The sequence below is a fragment of the Hippichthys cyanospilos genome, chromosome 9 (genome assembly GCF_059441005.1).
Source record: "Hippichthys cyanospilos isolate Australia breed blue-spotted pipefish chromosome 9, RoL_Hcya_1.0, whole genome shotgun sequence".
NCBI lineage: Eukaryota > Metazoa > Chordata > Actinopteri > Syngnathiformes > Syngnathidae > Hippichthys > Hippichthys cyanospilos.
In genome coordinates, this window is record NC_142377.1 from 11,769,094 (window position 1) to 11,781,989 (window position 12,896).

Consider the following 12,896-nt stretch of genomic DNA (forward strand, 5'->3'; position numbering starts at 1 on the left):
TGATTGTTAGAATGTCCATATTGCACCCTGAAGGTCATGAGTTCATTCCTCTACCTCTTTATGTATTTTTTTTTTAATTATTAATAGTAAACTAGTACCATGTACTCAAAAACTCCCTCGTAAAATTCACTTAGAATTTGTTTGTTTTTTTAATCCCTCCCATTTCTGTCAGTGTGCTTTAAGTAATAAGCTCATTTATGCAATAAAAAATATATCATTGGCATTTATCGTCACAATTTATTCTTTGCTATTGTTCCTACCCTTCTGTGATGGTGTCACATAAAAGAGTCCCTGGTAAAGTGGGGTCATTATGTTACTTTTTTTTTTTTTTTTTTTAGCTTCCAGCTCTACAATAGCGTATTGCTGTCAGTGACTATTTTTCAGGTACTGCCACAGAAAGTTGCCCTATTCCGATTTGATTTGACGGATACATTTTTTTGTTTTCTGTGCGTGTTTGTGACGCTGTAAGGCCGTGAGCTTTCACGCAGGTGCAACTGGTGTGCGGCGCTCCCTAGTGGCTAAGTCTGTTTGCAGCCTGCTTGGTGGGACGTAGTTTGCTGGAAGACAGCAGCTCACTTATGCAGAGGCGCTGCTCTTGTGTTGCCCATTGCCAGTCTTAGCGGGGAGAATGCCGGAGCTCTCCTGTTTTGCTCCCCTTTAATCCACTTTTGATTTTGCTAGATGATGATGCTGAGAATTTGGTCTGGAATTTTTGCTTGATTATTACTGCTGAGAATTTTTTTTGCACCAATAATCAAGTGATTTTTTTTATTTTTTTTATTTTGGCTGAGTGGTTTCGGGAGTCGGAAATTAGAAACTTAATTTTTGGACTAATGCAGCGGAAGTGCATTATTTAACCAGCGCAATATGTCTGGATGATCTTTGTCGTGACGCACGGACTGCGCCGATGGAGAGCTTTTTGAACCAAAGTGACCCGTGGCGGCTGAACGACTCGTGGTCCTCCGAGCCGAACCAGACCAACCCCCTGAAGAGGAACGAGGAGGTGGCCAAGGTGGAGGTGACAGTCCTCGCCCTGATCCTCTTTCTGGCGCTCACCGGCAACCTGTGCGTCCTTGCGGCTATCCACAGCGCCAAGCACAGCCAGTCGCGCATGTACTATTTCATGAAGCACCTGAGCATCGCCGACCTGGTGGTGGCCGTCTTCCAGGTGCTGCCCCAACTCATCTGGGACATCACCTTCCGCTTCTACGGGCCGGATCTGCTGTGCAGGCTGGTCAAGTACCTGCAAGTGGTGGGCATGTTCGCCTCCACCTACATGCTGGTGCTCATGTCCGTGGACAGGTGCCTGGCCATCTGCCAGCCTCTGCGCTCCCTGCACAGGAGGAAGGACCGCTTCTACGTGGTGTTCTCCTGGAGCCTCAGCATGCTCCTCAGCGTGCCGCAGATGTTCATCTTCTCCCTGCAGGAGGTGGGCTCGGCCGGCTCCGGGGTGTACGACTGCTGGGGCGACTTCATCACGTCGTGGGGGGCCAAGGCTTACATCACGTGGATCAGCCTGACCATCTACATCATCCCGGTGGCGATCCTGAGCGTGTGCTATGGTCTGATCAGCTTCAAAATATGGCAGAACTTTAAGATGAAGACCAGGCGCGAGCAGTGCATAAGCCTGACGCCCAAGAGCCGCAAAGGAGCGAGCGCCTTGGCGCGCGTCAGCAGTGTCAAGCTCATCTCCAAGGCCAAGATGACCACCGTCAAGATGACTTTTGTCATCGTGCTGGCTTATATCGTGTGCTGGACGCCCTTCTTCTTCGTGCAGATGTGGTCGGCGTGGGACCCCAACGCCCCGCGCGAGGGTGAGTGCAAATCATTTCATTCCGCTCAGGTCCGTGCGTAAAAGTCACAGTGTTGTTTCCCAACCTTTTCTGAATCCTCAGCGCATATTTTACATGAGGAAAATATCATGACACCATGCACCAAATAAAATGTCACAACAGAATAGCGATTAAATTGTTGACATAATTAATTTATCTAGTTCTGATTATTTTTTTTTTTTTTTTTTTTTTTTTTTGCTGGTGTAAAATGGTTAATGCTGTTTTGTCCTGGTCTGATGCTGGATGTGATCATCATAACACTGATAGTGATTCAACATGTGATGCTGGTTGCCTAGTGTGCATGCAGTTGGGTGCTGTTCCATGCTGGGAGTACCCGTGCTTGTCTGTGCTTTTATTTTTATATATATTTTTTTTAATTTATTGTATTTTCTGCATTAGCATCAGAACTCACACAGTCACAAACCCCCAAAACATTGTATGCTCTAGTAATAATGATTGTATCTCGTATTACGCACAAATAATTACTTTTTTAGATGCGCACATATCCATTCTGTTCTATGAAATGCAACAGGTAGATAAGTAATTGTAACTTCTGCCCTCTAGTGGAAGAACGTGTAATTGTTCTGTATGTCAATATACGTCGCTGCAAGATCCAGATGAACACTTATTTGTATGAGTAAATAAATAATAATACTTTTCAGCCCAATTAAGTGAAATTGTAGTTCACATCACCGCCTTTGTTATTTACTTCTTCATTTTTTTTCTTCTGTTTGCAAGTCCACCGAAAAATTTCCTTCATCTTGACCACATTGAGGTGCACCGCTGTAAGTAGGAGGCTCTGGTGTCACTGCAAAGACCTTTAAAGTTGTGTCGCTGATATAGACTAATAGTTGTCTGTCGGAGGTAGGGGCCGCTTGCCAGACCAAACAACAAACAGGCAGGAGATGGGAGGGGTAAAATGAGGAGGAGAAGCAATGGCTGAGTGCCCATTTCTTTTTTCTTCCCCTCAGCCAGTGCACACCTGATGCTGGGGCACAGAACATTAATACTGGGGCACATGCCCCACTAAAAGGGTGATGTCCATCACAGATGAACAGCTAATTCACAGCTGGGGAAAATTAGAGTGGTCATTTACCGACCACACATTTTTGGAATGTGAGAGACCCGAGGAAGCGCACGACAATTTGCTGCAGCCCAGATTCAAACTGGCTCTTGATCGGATGGCGGGCACACTAACCTCTCAACTATCATGCCACAGCAATATTGTAACCAAACTCAATATAACAAACTATAGATTGTTGTTTTGGACTTTACACTGGTCTTATTACAATATTACATAATACCAGCATCTCATGGATTGACTGAGTGACACACGTCCAATGGTGATGTCATAACGATTTGAATCATGATGCTATTATTAAAAGACTGGGCCACACACTTGGTTGATGAAGTGTAGAATGGAAGCGTTTCATGAGTTGCAAAAGGAAATATGGTCTTATCTGTTCACTACAAAGGTTCAAATTTATTTTAAACATAAATTTGAAGATTGCCTCTAACGTCTTACATGACTGCATTACAAAGAAATCGAACTACCATTTACATTTGTAACACAGCCACTTGCTATACTTCACATCTAAGTGCATTTTCACAAAAAGAAAATTGGGATACTGATATATCTAAGTAAACACCAAATTTAATTAAAGTTAACACATGATGGTAGCTCAGAAATTTAAGTTATAGCAATTTGAATGTAACCCTAGTTGAAATCCCTAGTTTTGAGAAAAACACATTTGAAGTTTTGGTTCATTCTTCTTTTTCCTTAATCCCTTATTTACATATACTTCAATTACAATTTGAACCTTTTGCTGCTGGGAAATAAAAGCCAGTGTGTTTTGTTTTTTTGGAAAATTGGTACTTTCGTAAAACAACTCTAAACGAATTTCTCTGACATAAGCCAGGATTTATGAAAACACATCACATTTAAATGAATCTTCTGAAGTTGCCAACACATTATGTAAATCATTTTGACCTCTCATAGGGCCAGAGCATTGTTGAACCCGACCCAATCTCATTCTTGACAGCCACGGTGTAAATAGAAAGGGTCTAGAATAGATTGAGCCTTATTTGCTGCATTATGGCGACAAATTGAATTTTCCGAAAAGAAATAGCCTATCAATATGCATAAAAAATCCAAAATACCATAAATACATTCGGAACAACCATTATATAATTCGACACGACTGCAATCTACAATTGCAAGCATGAATTTTGTTAATCTAATAACGCTCTGACAGTAGATATCATTAGTTGGTGACTTCATGATGTGGCTGTTTTGTCATTCAATTATCCACAGCACACGTCCACAGATTGGCAGTGACGAATAGAGAATCCTGCTGTTAATCCACATTTCATGTTGCAATTGTGAAAATTTGCCATTCCAGGTCCAATAATGTGCTGCAGGAACTTATTCAATTTCACTTAATTGTTCCGAAAGCAATCGGGCTGTCATTTACAGTATCTTTGCCAGCGATATATAATGACAAGCAGACCTACTAAATTTACCCCTCCCATAAAGTTAACGTTTACGTCCACACATTTTCACAGGGCGGGTTTTCAAAAGCAAGGTCCACAAAAGCAAACTTGGCTGAGTTTTATCTCGCTATCTGTCTGGATGTCTCTGCACGCATTGTAATGCATTTGTTTTGTTTCCTAGTGCGCGTTCCGTTTAGAATGCACAAGACACCCTTCTTCCTTGTGTCCGCCATCGCGCTGCACAGCATCAGACGGCTAATCATTAATCAAATTAGTGTGCGCCACCGCACGCCCACAAACTTGATGTGTGCCCTCCGGGGCCACATGGAAGCGCCTCGTTGACATTTAACAGCAATAAGCTGCAAAACATGACAAGCGCTGTACAGTCTCCGCGGTCATCGGACGGTTGGACAATGGCCACACCCACTGCCAGATGACACAACTGTCATTTTCCGGTTGCACATCTGGAAAGATCGTCCTTTTATCTGCAAGTGATAAAATGCCACCTTTTACACAACGATTAAAAAAAGTGAGAGATTAATTAATTAGGATCTGTAATTAATTGATCTAATTCATCTTTTTTAATCTCACCTAAAGATTTATGAGAAAAAAAACCTTCAACCAGATTTTCTTTTTAATTTAGATACAAGCTGTGATCGTGTTGGATCAAAGGATTAATATAGAAACACAAAAAGTGGTGACAGTCATTTATTTACTTTAACAGACTTTAACTGATGCAGTTGAAAGCTTAAACCTTCCGCTGTATTTAAGACTAGTCCGAAGTCCTGGCTGCAAGTTTTAGTTTCAACCATCAGGGAGACAGGTGCTGGTTTAAATGCACGTTCTCAAGTTTGGTTCAGCAAGGAGCTTTGCTATGGCTTGCTACATTTGCTTCTTTGTTGCTATGCTTAGCTGTGGCTGCACTGCAGCTAGGTGCTTTGCATTTATGTCATCAGCTAAACTTGAGCTGCTTTTCTGGAAACCCAACTCGTTACAAGTACGGCGCATTATTACTTTCAGAAGTGCTGTTGGGATAAATATATATATATATATATATATATATATATATATATATATATATATATATATATATATATATATATATATATTTATTTTTTAAGTTAAGGGCCTTTGACTAGAAGCTGGGGGGGTGACACTGTGTGTTCTTGGAAAATGGAATGAAAGAGAGAATAAATGGTCAGTGTACATTGGCTTTGAAGGTTGTCAATCTGGTGCTGAATTACAGTCAAAAAAAAAGAAAAGTCAAACGCTAACATCCTACCCTGTGTCCAAATGGTATTTCCGACAAAATACTAAAAAGGAATCATGTATTGACTCACGAGGCACCTGGTATATTTATTATTGCGGTTTTCCGTTGCGTTGTGGAAATGAATTGCAAGAAGCTGGGACCTATTCATAATAATGTGACCGTCCTGTGTGGCTTGCATGTTTTGTTTTTATCTCACCACAAAGAAGGGATATTTATCTTGCTGATAATGGTATTTCCTAAAGCTATGTGAGGGGGGGAAAAAAGTCTAAAAACAGGCTTGAATAATCTCAAGATCACCCAAAAACAAAAGGGTCAGGAAGTAAGGCAAGGGGACAGTAAACAAACTTTGATGCAGAGTAATTATTCTCCTTGTCCTTTGTGTGTCCTCTCCTTGTGTTCCAAGTGACGGTGTGAATGCCTTGACTCTCTGGTTACATTTTGTGCTTTGGAGCAAGCAGTCATTTGACTGCATCATTTTTTAATTTTACTTCTCCTGTCTGCATCCATCCAGGAAGCTGATGGCTGTTGTCCACGTGAGTAACCCTCAGAAGTGGCGCAATTGTCTGATCCACGTGCCCGTGTTTGCATACCATAGATAGGCCAGAGTGCCTGTTGCTTGTGTGCAGATCACTATCCATTAGACTGACACTAATGTCAACTCAGACAGACAGCGGACAGCATCCAATAACAAAGCCGTGATGCTCTATTCAAGTGAATCTCATTGCATTGGAAAAAACATAGAAAATATCATTTTAACCTGGTGTATGATTTTTTTTTGAAGTCATTTTCACCCAAGCCACTATTAGAAATAACAATTTTGATGAACCCTCTCAGCTCCCCCAGCAACTTATTTTTCTGTAAATTTTCTGTAAATTATTTTCTGTCTATCCCGGACACACACTAACACTCCAATTTTCTGTATTTAGTGTGACTGTCACAGAGAAAGAATAATTACCACCTGGCTACACTGGAAAAAAAAAAAGTGGGCAGTCAGGTATCAAAGAGGCGGTCCAAATGTGATATTCTGCTCTAGAGGGGGACTTTTTAAAAACTTCAGCTATAATTACTTCCTGTCATTTCTTTTTCCTATCAATTGTTTTATTTCTCATGTTAAATCTACATTTCTTGGTGAATTTTCTTATTCTGATTACAGGTGTGATATTAACAGATTAATTTGCGGTCAATTCATTACATCGTTAAAACTTTATTTTATAAATTGTGTTATTTTAATTTTTAATCTGTAATTTTATGCTTTCTCTATGCTTATTGTTGTTATACATTAGGCTTCTTGTGCTCGAGTTGATTAGGGATTGGAAAACAAAAAAACCAATCACTCCCTAAAGTGGGCACTGATTGGCTGTCATTGTGTTTAGCAGAGCCTGATAGGCCCCTGTTGTGGGTAAGAGGGAGCAAAAACAAGATGTGAAAATGGAGGAGCATGTGGGAGTTGTCAGCCCAACGGCACCTTTGATATGCATCCTTTTTTTGAAGGAGCTTGCTTAGCACAGGACCAGCTCAAGTTTAGCCTCCCACATAAATGTAAAGCACCTAGCTGCAACTCCAGCCACAGATAAGAAGAGCAAAAAGATGCTAATGTAGCAAGCTTTTTACCAAGCTAAAATTTGAGTAAATCGGCCATGGAGAGGATGGATGATGATTTTCATGTTAATGACACACATTCTTAAAAAGTGCATTTAATTATGAGCCCCTGGAACATGATTCAGTCTGAACATTAATGTAGACAATTTATAAATATTAAATGCAAATATAATGCAGTTAAAAGTTAAATATAACTCACGTGTACAGGCGGCGAATCTTTTTTGTATCAGCGTTGATTTTCATACCACATTCTGAAAATCACCGCTATCATTGATAAAGGACGATATTTTCCTCCATTTTCTCAGAATCTCAAGTTTTCATCTAATCCGTCATTTTTGGACGATTCCGAAGGAACTGTTTGGTGCGGAAGAACTCGAGGCACACTGTTGCTATGAACTATAAAAAAAGTTGAACTCATCTGCGGATCCAGCTGTGAAGGGGAAAGTACTTTATATTTTCACCGTGGTTCACCTCCTGTTGGTGTGATGACTCGCTCCCCCAATACATTTTAGCCGACATTAGAATTGCATCCGGGCGCCAAGCAGCACGGCGCACTTCATGATCTTTTCTCGAGATATTTCATTTAGCGACACTTGACTCACTTTTATAATGTCCTCTTTCAGCCCTTCCAATTGTTAAGTGCTGAAATAGGTAGGTGAAAATGGCCTCGTGTTTCCATCCATACCGGTGCGCCGTCTCATTTGTTCTTTGGCTCGGCCACAACGCTGGAACACGTCGGCGTGCCGAATTTGCGAAAATGATCAGCAGGCAGTAATTGCGAGCGCAAAAACGCCCCATTAGCTGACACCTGTGATTTCACATTTAGCCCGCTTGGCTCGCTTCGATGGCGACAGAAAAGCGCTGGAAGGCGAACGTTGGCCGGCTCAGACTGGCAATCTCCAACATATTGCTGCTAAAAAAAAAAAAGAATTCTCCCCTACTGAGCCTGCTGACTCACCCTGGCTGTGCTATTGATTTGCATTCAGCACTTTAATAGCCAGAAGGACCAAGGAGTTCTAGGCATGATAAAGGTCGACTTTTTTTGTTGTTTGCTTGCTTGTTTTTTTTTTTTTACCCTTTCTTTAAACTTTAAAAGGGTTTCATGAAAACAGCAAATGAGAACAGTTGAAACTGGTGACATTTGATATTTTTTTTCAGACCAGTAAACTCAACTCTTCAGCGGTCACAGATACCGATACCAAGTGTCGATACCACTTTTGATTATGGATGAGTTGGATGCTTGAGTAAATCAAGTCTCTCTGTTTTGAAAAAAATCCTCATGCTGCAGATATCTGCTTAATAGTGTAACCATTTGAAACAAACTCAAGCCAATTGCAGCAAAATTTGTTAATGCTCTGCATTATTGTAAAGGGTTAGGTACATGAACATGAATGCCTTCGTACGCTTTTATTTTGAAGTTGTTACCGGCAGCTTGAACACGGTGAAAAGTGCGGCTTCAGTAAACACTTCCTGGTTAGAACTATTGGTACCGTGTTTAATAAGAAATTGAATCGACAGTGTCAAATGCAATTTATAAGCATTTATTTCAAGTTGGAAAGTTTAAAATATCATACGATAGGCCTTTTAAGTAAAATAAAAATGTTGATCATCAAAAATTTAAGTTCACAGAATTTCCACCTCAAAAAAGCAATGACAGATCATTAAACGATTCCAATATAGCATTTTTCTTTCAAGATCTTATGAAATTAATGGTTATTATATGCAGTAGTCTTCTCATTTGTAATTTTTTATTCGTGATCATAAAAGTTTTCCAATACTTTTATCAGCTGCAATCTTGAGTAACCACACCTTGAAATAAGGCATGATATCTGCCTGATATCGATGCTTGGTATCGGTTCTCGTCCATCTGTTGTGGAGTATGAGGAACCTCTTTTGTTGGTGGAGGGTGTCACTATCAGCAGTGTAATTCTTCAAAGGAATTGAATCAAACATGGTAGCTGAACAAAAATGTTCATCACCCTTCAGAGGCAGCAGAGTGGATTCATTCTGTTTTTCTCATTACACAACACATTTTCCTCATCACTGGCTGCAGAATTCATGGAGCACAAATAGGGCAATAAAAAAGTTGACAAATAACTTTTGTACACAAACTGATAGGAACACGAGGCCAGACAGAATTGCTCCAAAAACAAAGATATACAAAGCATATAGGATTTTGTATGAAATGTAAAGTAAAAACAAAAAAACTTGGACTCGGATGCTTGTTGATTTGCAAATTCGCTTGAACGTATTCACAAATCCATTCGAAGAATTTGACATCTCGGTGGTTTACTTTTGTTAATCCAACCTGAATTGTTGTTATTTCCATGGTTTTCCTTCCACACGTCATTCGTGGCGCACACTTTTCTCCTTCCTAGTTGCGGGTGGGCTGCAGACATATGCATTCAAGTCACCCAGGTGATAAGACAATTACGGAGCACATGAACACATTTGTAAAATGCCACATGGGGGCAGAATTGACGCGGCGTAAATGTCATCCATGTCGCCACCTGGGAGCAATTGCGGTGATGTATAGTTTCAGCTTTTTTCGGTGTTTTTGCAAAGCATTAGTTCTAGTTAAAGTAACTTTTTTTATTTCCATCTTCTTCAGGCTGTGTCTACTTTAAGGTTACAGCTATTAATGGAGCTGCAATCACAGTCACACATTTTGCTCGGTTTTAAGGTCACAATTCTGTTTAACATTCATTAAGGGAACAAATGCAACATTTAAAATATGTTGTTAGTATAAACAGGGAGAAAAGTCATTCATTTCATTGTCCAACCTTCTGCTTGCAGCACATATTTGGCGTGTGTAGCCGACACTGACAGTGAATGAGTTAAATGTGTTCTTTAGGGATGGGTAACCTAAATGATGAAGGGGGCCCAATTTTACATCAGACCTAATAGAGGACCAACTAGGACCAGGCACGGCCTAAACAGATGTATGATAAACCAGCCATTTTAATTCTGGAAGAACAATGTGCCAGCCCACAAATAGCAAAAAATCTGCATGTATTAGACACGCATTGAAATGCTTGGGGAAAATGTAAACAATGTTGACTGAAAATGACATTACAGTTCGGCTTTGGATGTCATTTCCAGTTGACAACAAGTGGCAGTAAAAGTCAAAGGGGCCGCCCCCTGGAATGGATAAAAACGGCTGCATTTTTCTGTTTCATTCCACAAATGCATTATTTATCAGAATAGGTTAGACTAGTGTGGGACGTATAGGACATATTAATGTGTATGTAAAAAATAAAAAGTAAAAAAGGGGCTTGATTTCCCTTATGGTCCCTTGAATATCTGGATTTTTTTCCAATAAAAAGTCTATTTTGAATATAGGTATATCAGTAACTAAATACGTTTTAAGTACATTTAACACTTAAAAAAAACAAAAAACTTTTGCCATTTGCATTCCAATGAAAATGACATAGTGTCCTTAGGTAAGAACCAAACACGGCTCAGTTTGCAAATGTCACATGACTAAACCCAGAGATTTTATGGGCCAAGTTTGAACTTTATCTTGAGCACATGTGATGTCATTTTCAGTCAACAGTGAGTGGAAAAGTGTGTTTTAAAGGTGTTATAGTTTCAGATTAGAAAAAACATTTTTTTTTTATTTTAAATACACTGCTCCAACAATAACATGCAATACGTATTCCTAAATGCCCAAAATACTGTAAGTACGCCTTTAATTTCTGCATCTGCTGGAGGCCTGAGCATCTGTCAGTTAGTCAATGTGATTTTTCTTCTTGTCACGTCCTTTCCAACAGCGATGCCTTTCATCATCTCCATGCTGCTGGCCAGCCTCAACAGCTGCTGCAACCCGTGGATCTACATGTGCTTCGCGGGCCACCTCTTCCACGATCTGCGGCAGAACTTCCTGTGCTGCCCGGCGCGCTACCTCAAGTCGTCGCGGTGCCGTTGTGAGCGCGATTTGGACTCCAGCCACAAGAGCTTCTCGTCCACCTTGGTCATCAAGAGCACCGGCAGCCAGAGGAGCATCACGCAGACGTCCAACACGTGAGCGCTCGGCCAACGATTTACAAAAGACTCTTTATTGACCCGGAGAGACATTTATTAAAGGGAAATATCAAATATGTAATTTACATATGCAATGAATATTTTGGGGATAATTATGGAATAAGCCAAACCGTCAACATTTGTTTGCTTATTTTATAATTGCTTTGCTCTTTAAGATGTACAGTGTAAAGACAATGTAAAGACAAACAAAGACCAACCACAATATTGGGCACTCCTGCACAATCAACCGCAGCACCGATACGAACATCACTAGCTGTAACGCTAGGTTTTGACTGACTGTCAAGAGAACAAACTTACTCAATCCAACCCAGTTTTTCTGTAAATTACATTCACATGCAAAATGTACAAACAATTCTATAAAAAAAAATGTTGTTTGGTGTTGAATTGAAATTGTTCAATTGTTGAAAGCCTTTGCAACATCACTCTATTATATTGAGTGTGTGTGTGTATGTGTGTGTGTATATATATATATATATATATATATATATATATATATATTACATATTGTGTGGGCGTGTAGGTGGGTGAGTGGGCGCGCGTGCGAGTCTGAAATTTATATGGATGTATTATATACAATATAAGTGTGGTTTGCAGCCATTGAAAAGCAAAGTGCAGCTGAGTGTATAAAACTTGTGCGCACGTGTGAGCATGCACGTTCCATGTAGTTCACTTTGTTGTATCTGCAGTCGATTGCCTAAGTGTCAAATATTTATACCCTGTACCGTGAGATGTGCAAACGGTCATTTTTAAAATGCTCCTATTAAAAGAATAAAGTGCAAAAAGAGGAGATAATGGAATGCTTTGTACCCTAGCTAACTTTGCTGGGTTGAGTTGTTGAAAAGTCACGAAGAATGTGTGCCGGAAGCTTGCCTGATGGACGCTTCTCCAATTTTGTCATTCGCTTCCTATCCCAGAGGTTTCCGCAGGATTTGGACAAAGAATCTTTTATTTAGTCCTTCTGATTATTCCAGTTCAAAACCCTTCATCTCCTCCGCATTCGTTCTGAATCCCAGCTCATTGATTATTGCCACCATTCAGTAGAGTGATCTGAATCAAAAGAAACAAAGCACCGCCCGCTGCTCCCTAAAGGGTATTTCTCTTATTGCTCTCATTAAATATTGAACCAACATGTATGCATTATGTACTATATACAGCAATCATTATAAATCCTCCACTATGGCTGGAAAACGTTGCCTGTAGTCCACGCAATGCTGCCCTCCGATCAAGTCTGACAAGGCTACTTTGTTGTCTGAAAAATAGTAAATTCAATCAATATTTCATTTTGTCTGGCAGAGAGAAGGTCGATTGTGGGTACTTTGCATTAATATATTCTGCTAAATATAAGACACAAGCGCTGAAAATGTTTCATACTTTTATGTTCAGAATGTTGAAATAAAGGCCAAATATCTTCAAATATACAACAATCGAACATGCAAATAACCCTTTGTTAATACTGAACAGAAAAAAGCTGTGCTAGCACAGTAACGTGACTTGATGTAGCATACAAATTGAAAGATATCAATGTGTTTGTCATTATACAACGCATAAACGGTATTACTGGAGCAAAGAATGATGAAATAAATGACCCATCACAGGCAATTATTTTCATTAGGATGTATTTCCTATTTAGAAATTAGTAGTTCAGCTTAACCGTATGT

General features: G+C 40.0%; 1 protein-coding gene across 1 annotated transcript; it reads left to right on the top strand.

The window, feature by feature from the left end:
• Nucleotides 1-625: 625 nt before the first annotated feature.
• oxtra (oxytocin receptor a) lies at nucleotides 626-12,199 on the top strand. The gene is made up of 2 exons (XM_088423004.1): nucleotides 626-1,814; nucleotides 10,968-12,199. The coding sequence occupies exons 1-2, from the start codon at nucleotides 908-910 to the stop codon at nucleotides 11,219-11,221; spliced, it is 1,161 nt and encodes a 386-aa protein (XP_088279130.1). The 5' UTR covers nucleotides 626-907; the 3' UTR covers nucleotides 11,222-12,199.
• The last annotated feature ends 697 nt before the right edge of the window (nucleotides 12,200-12,896 follow it).

What these genes read in the sequence shown, in the direction of transcription:
- oxtra (XM_088423004.1), top strand. Translation starts at nt 908, where the DNA reads ATGGAGAGCTTTTTGAACCAAAGTGACCCGTGGCGGCTGAACGACTCG. An exon ending in CCCCAACGCCCCGCGCGAGG is followed by an intron (nt 1,815 to 10,967) that starts GTGAGTGCAAAT and finishes CCTTTCCAACAG; the next exon opens with CGATGCCTTTCATCATCTCC.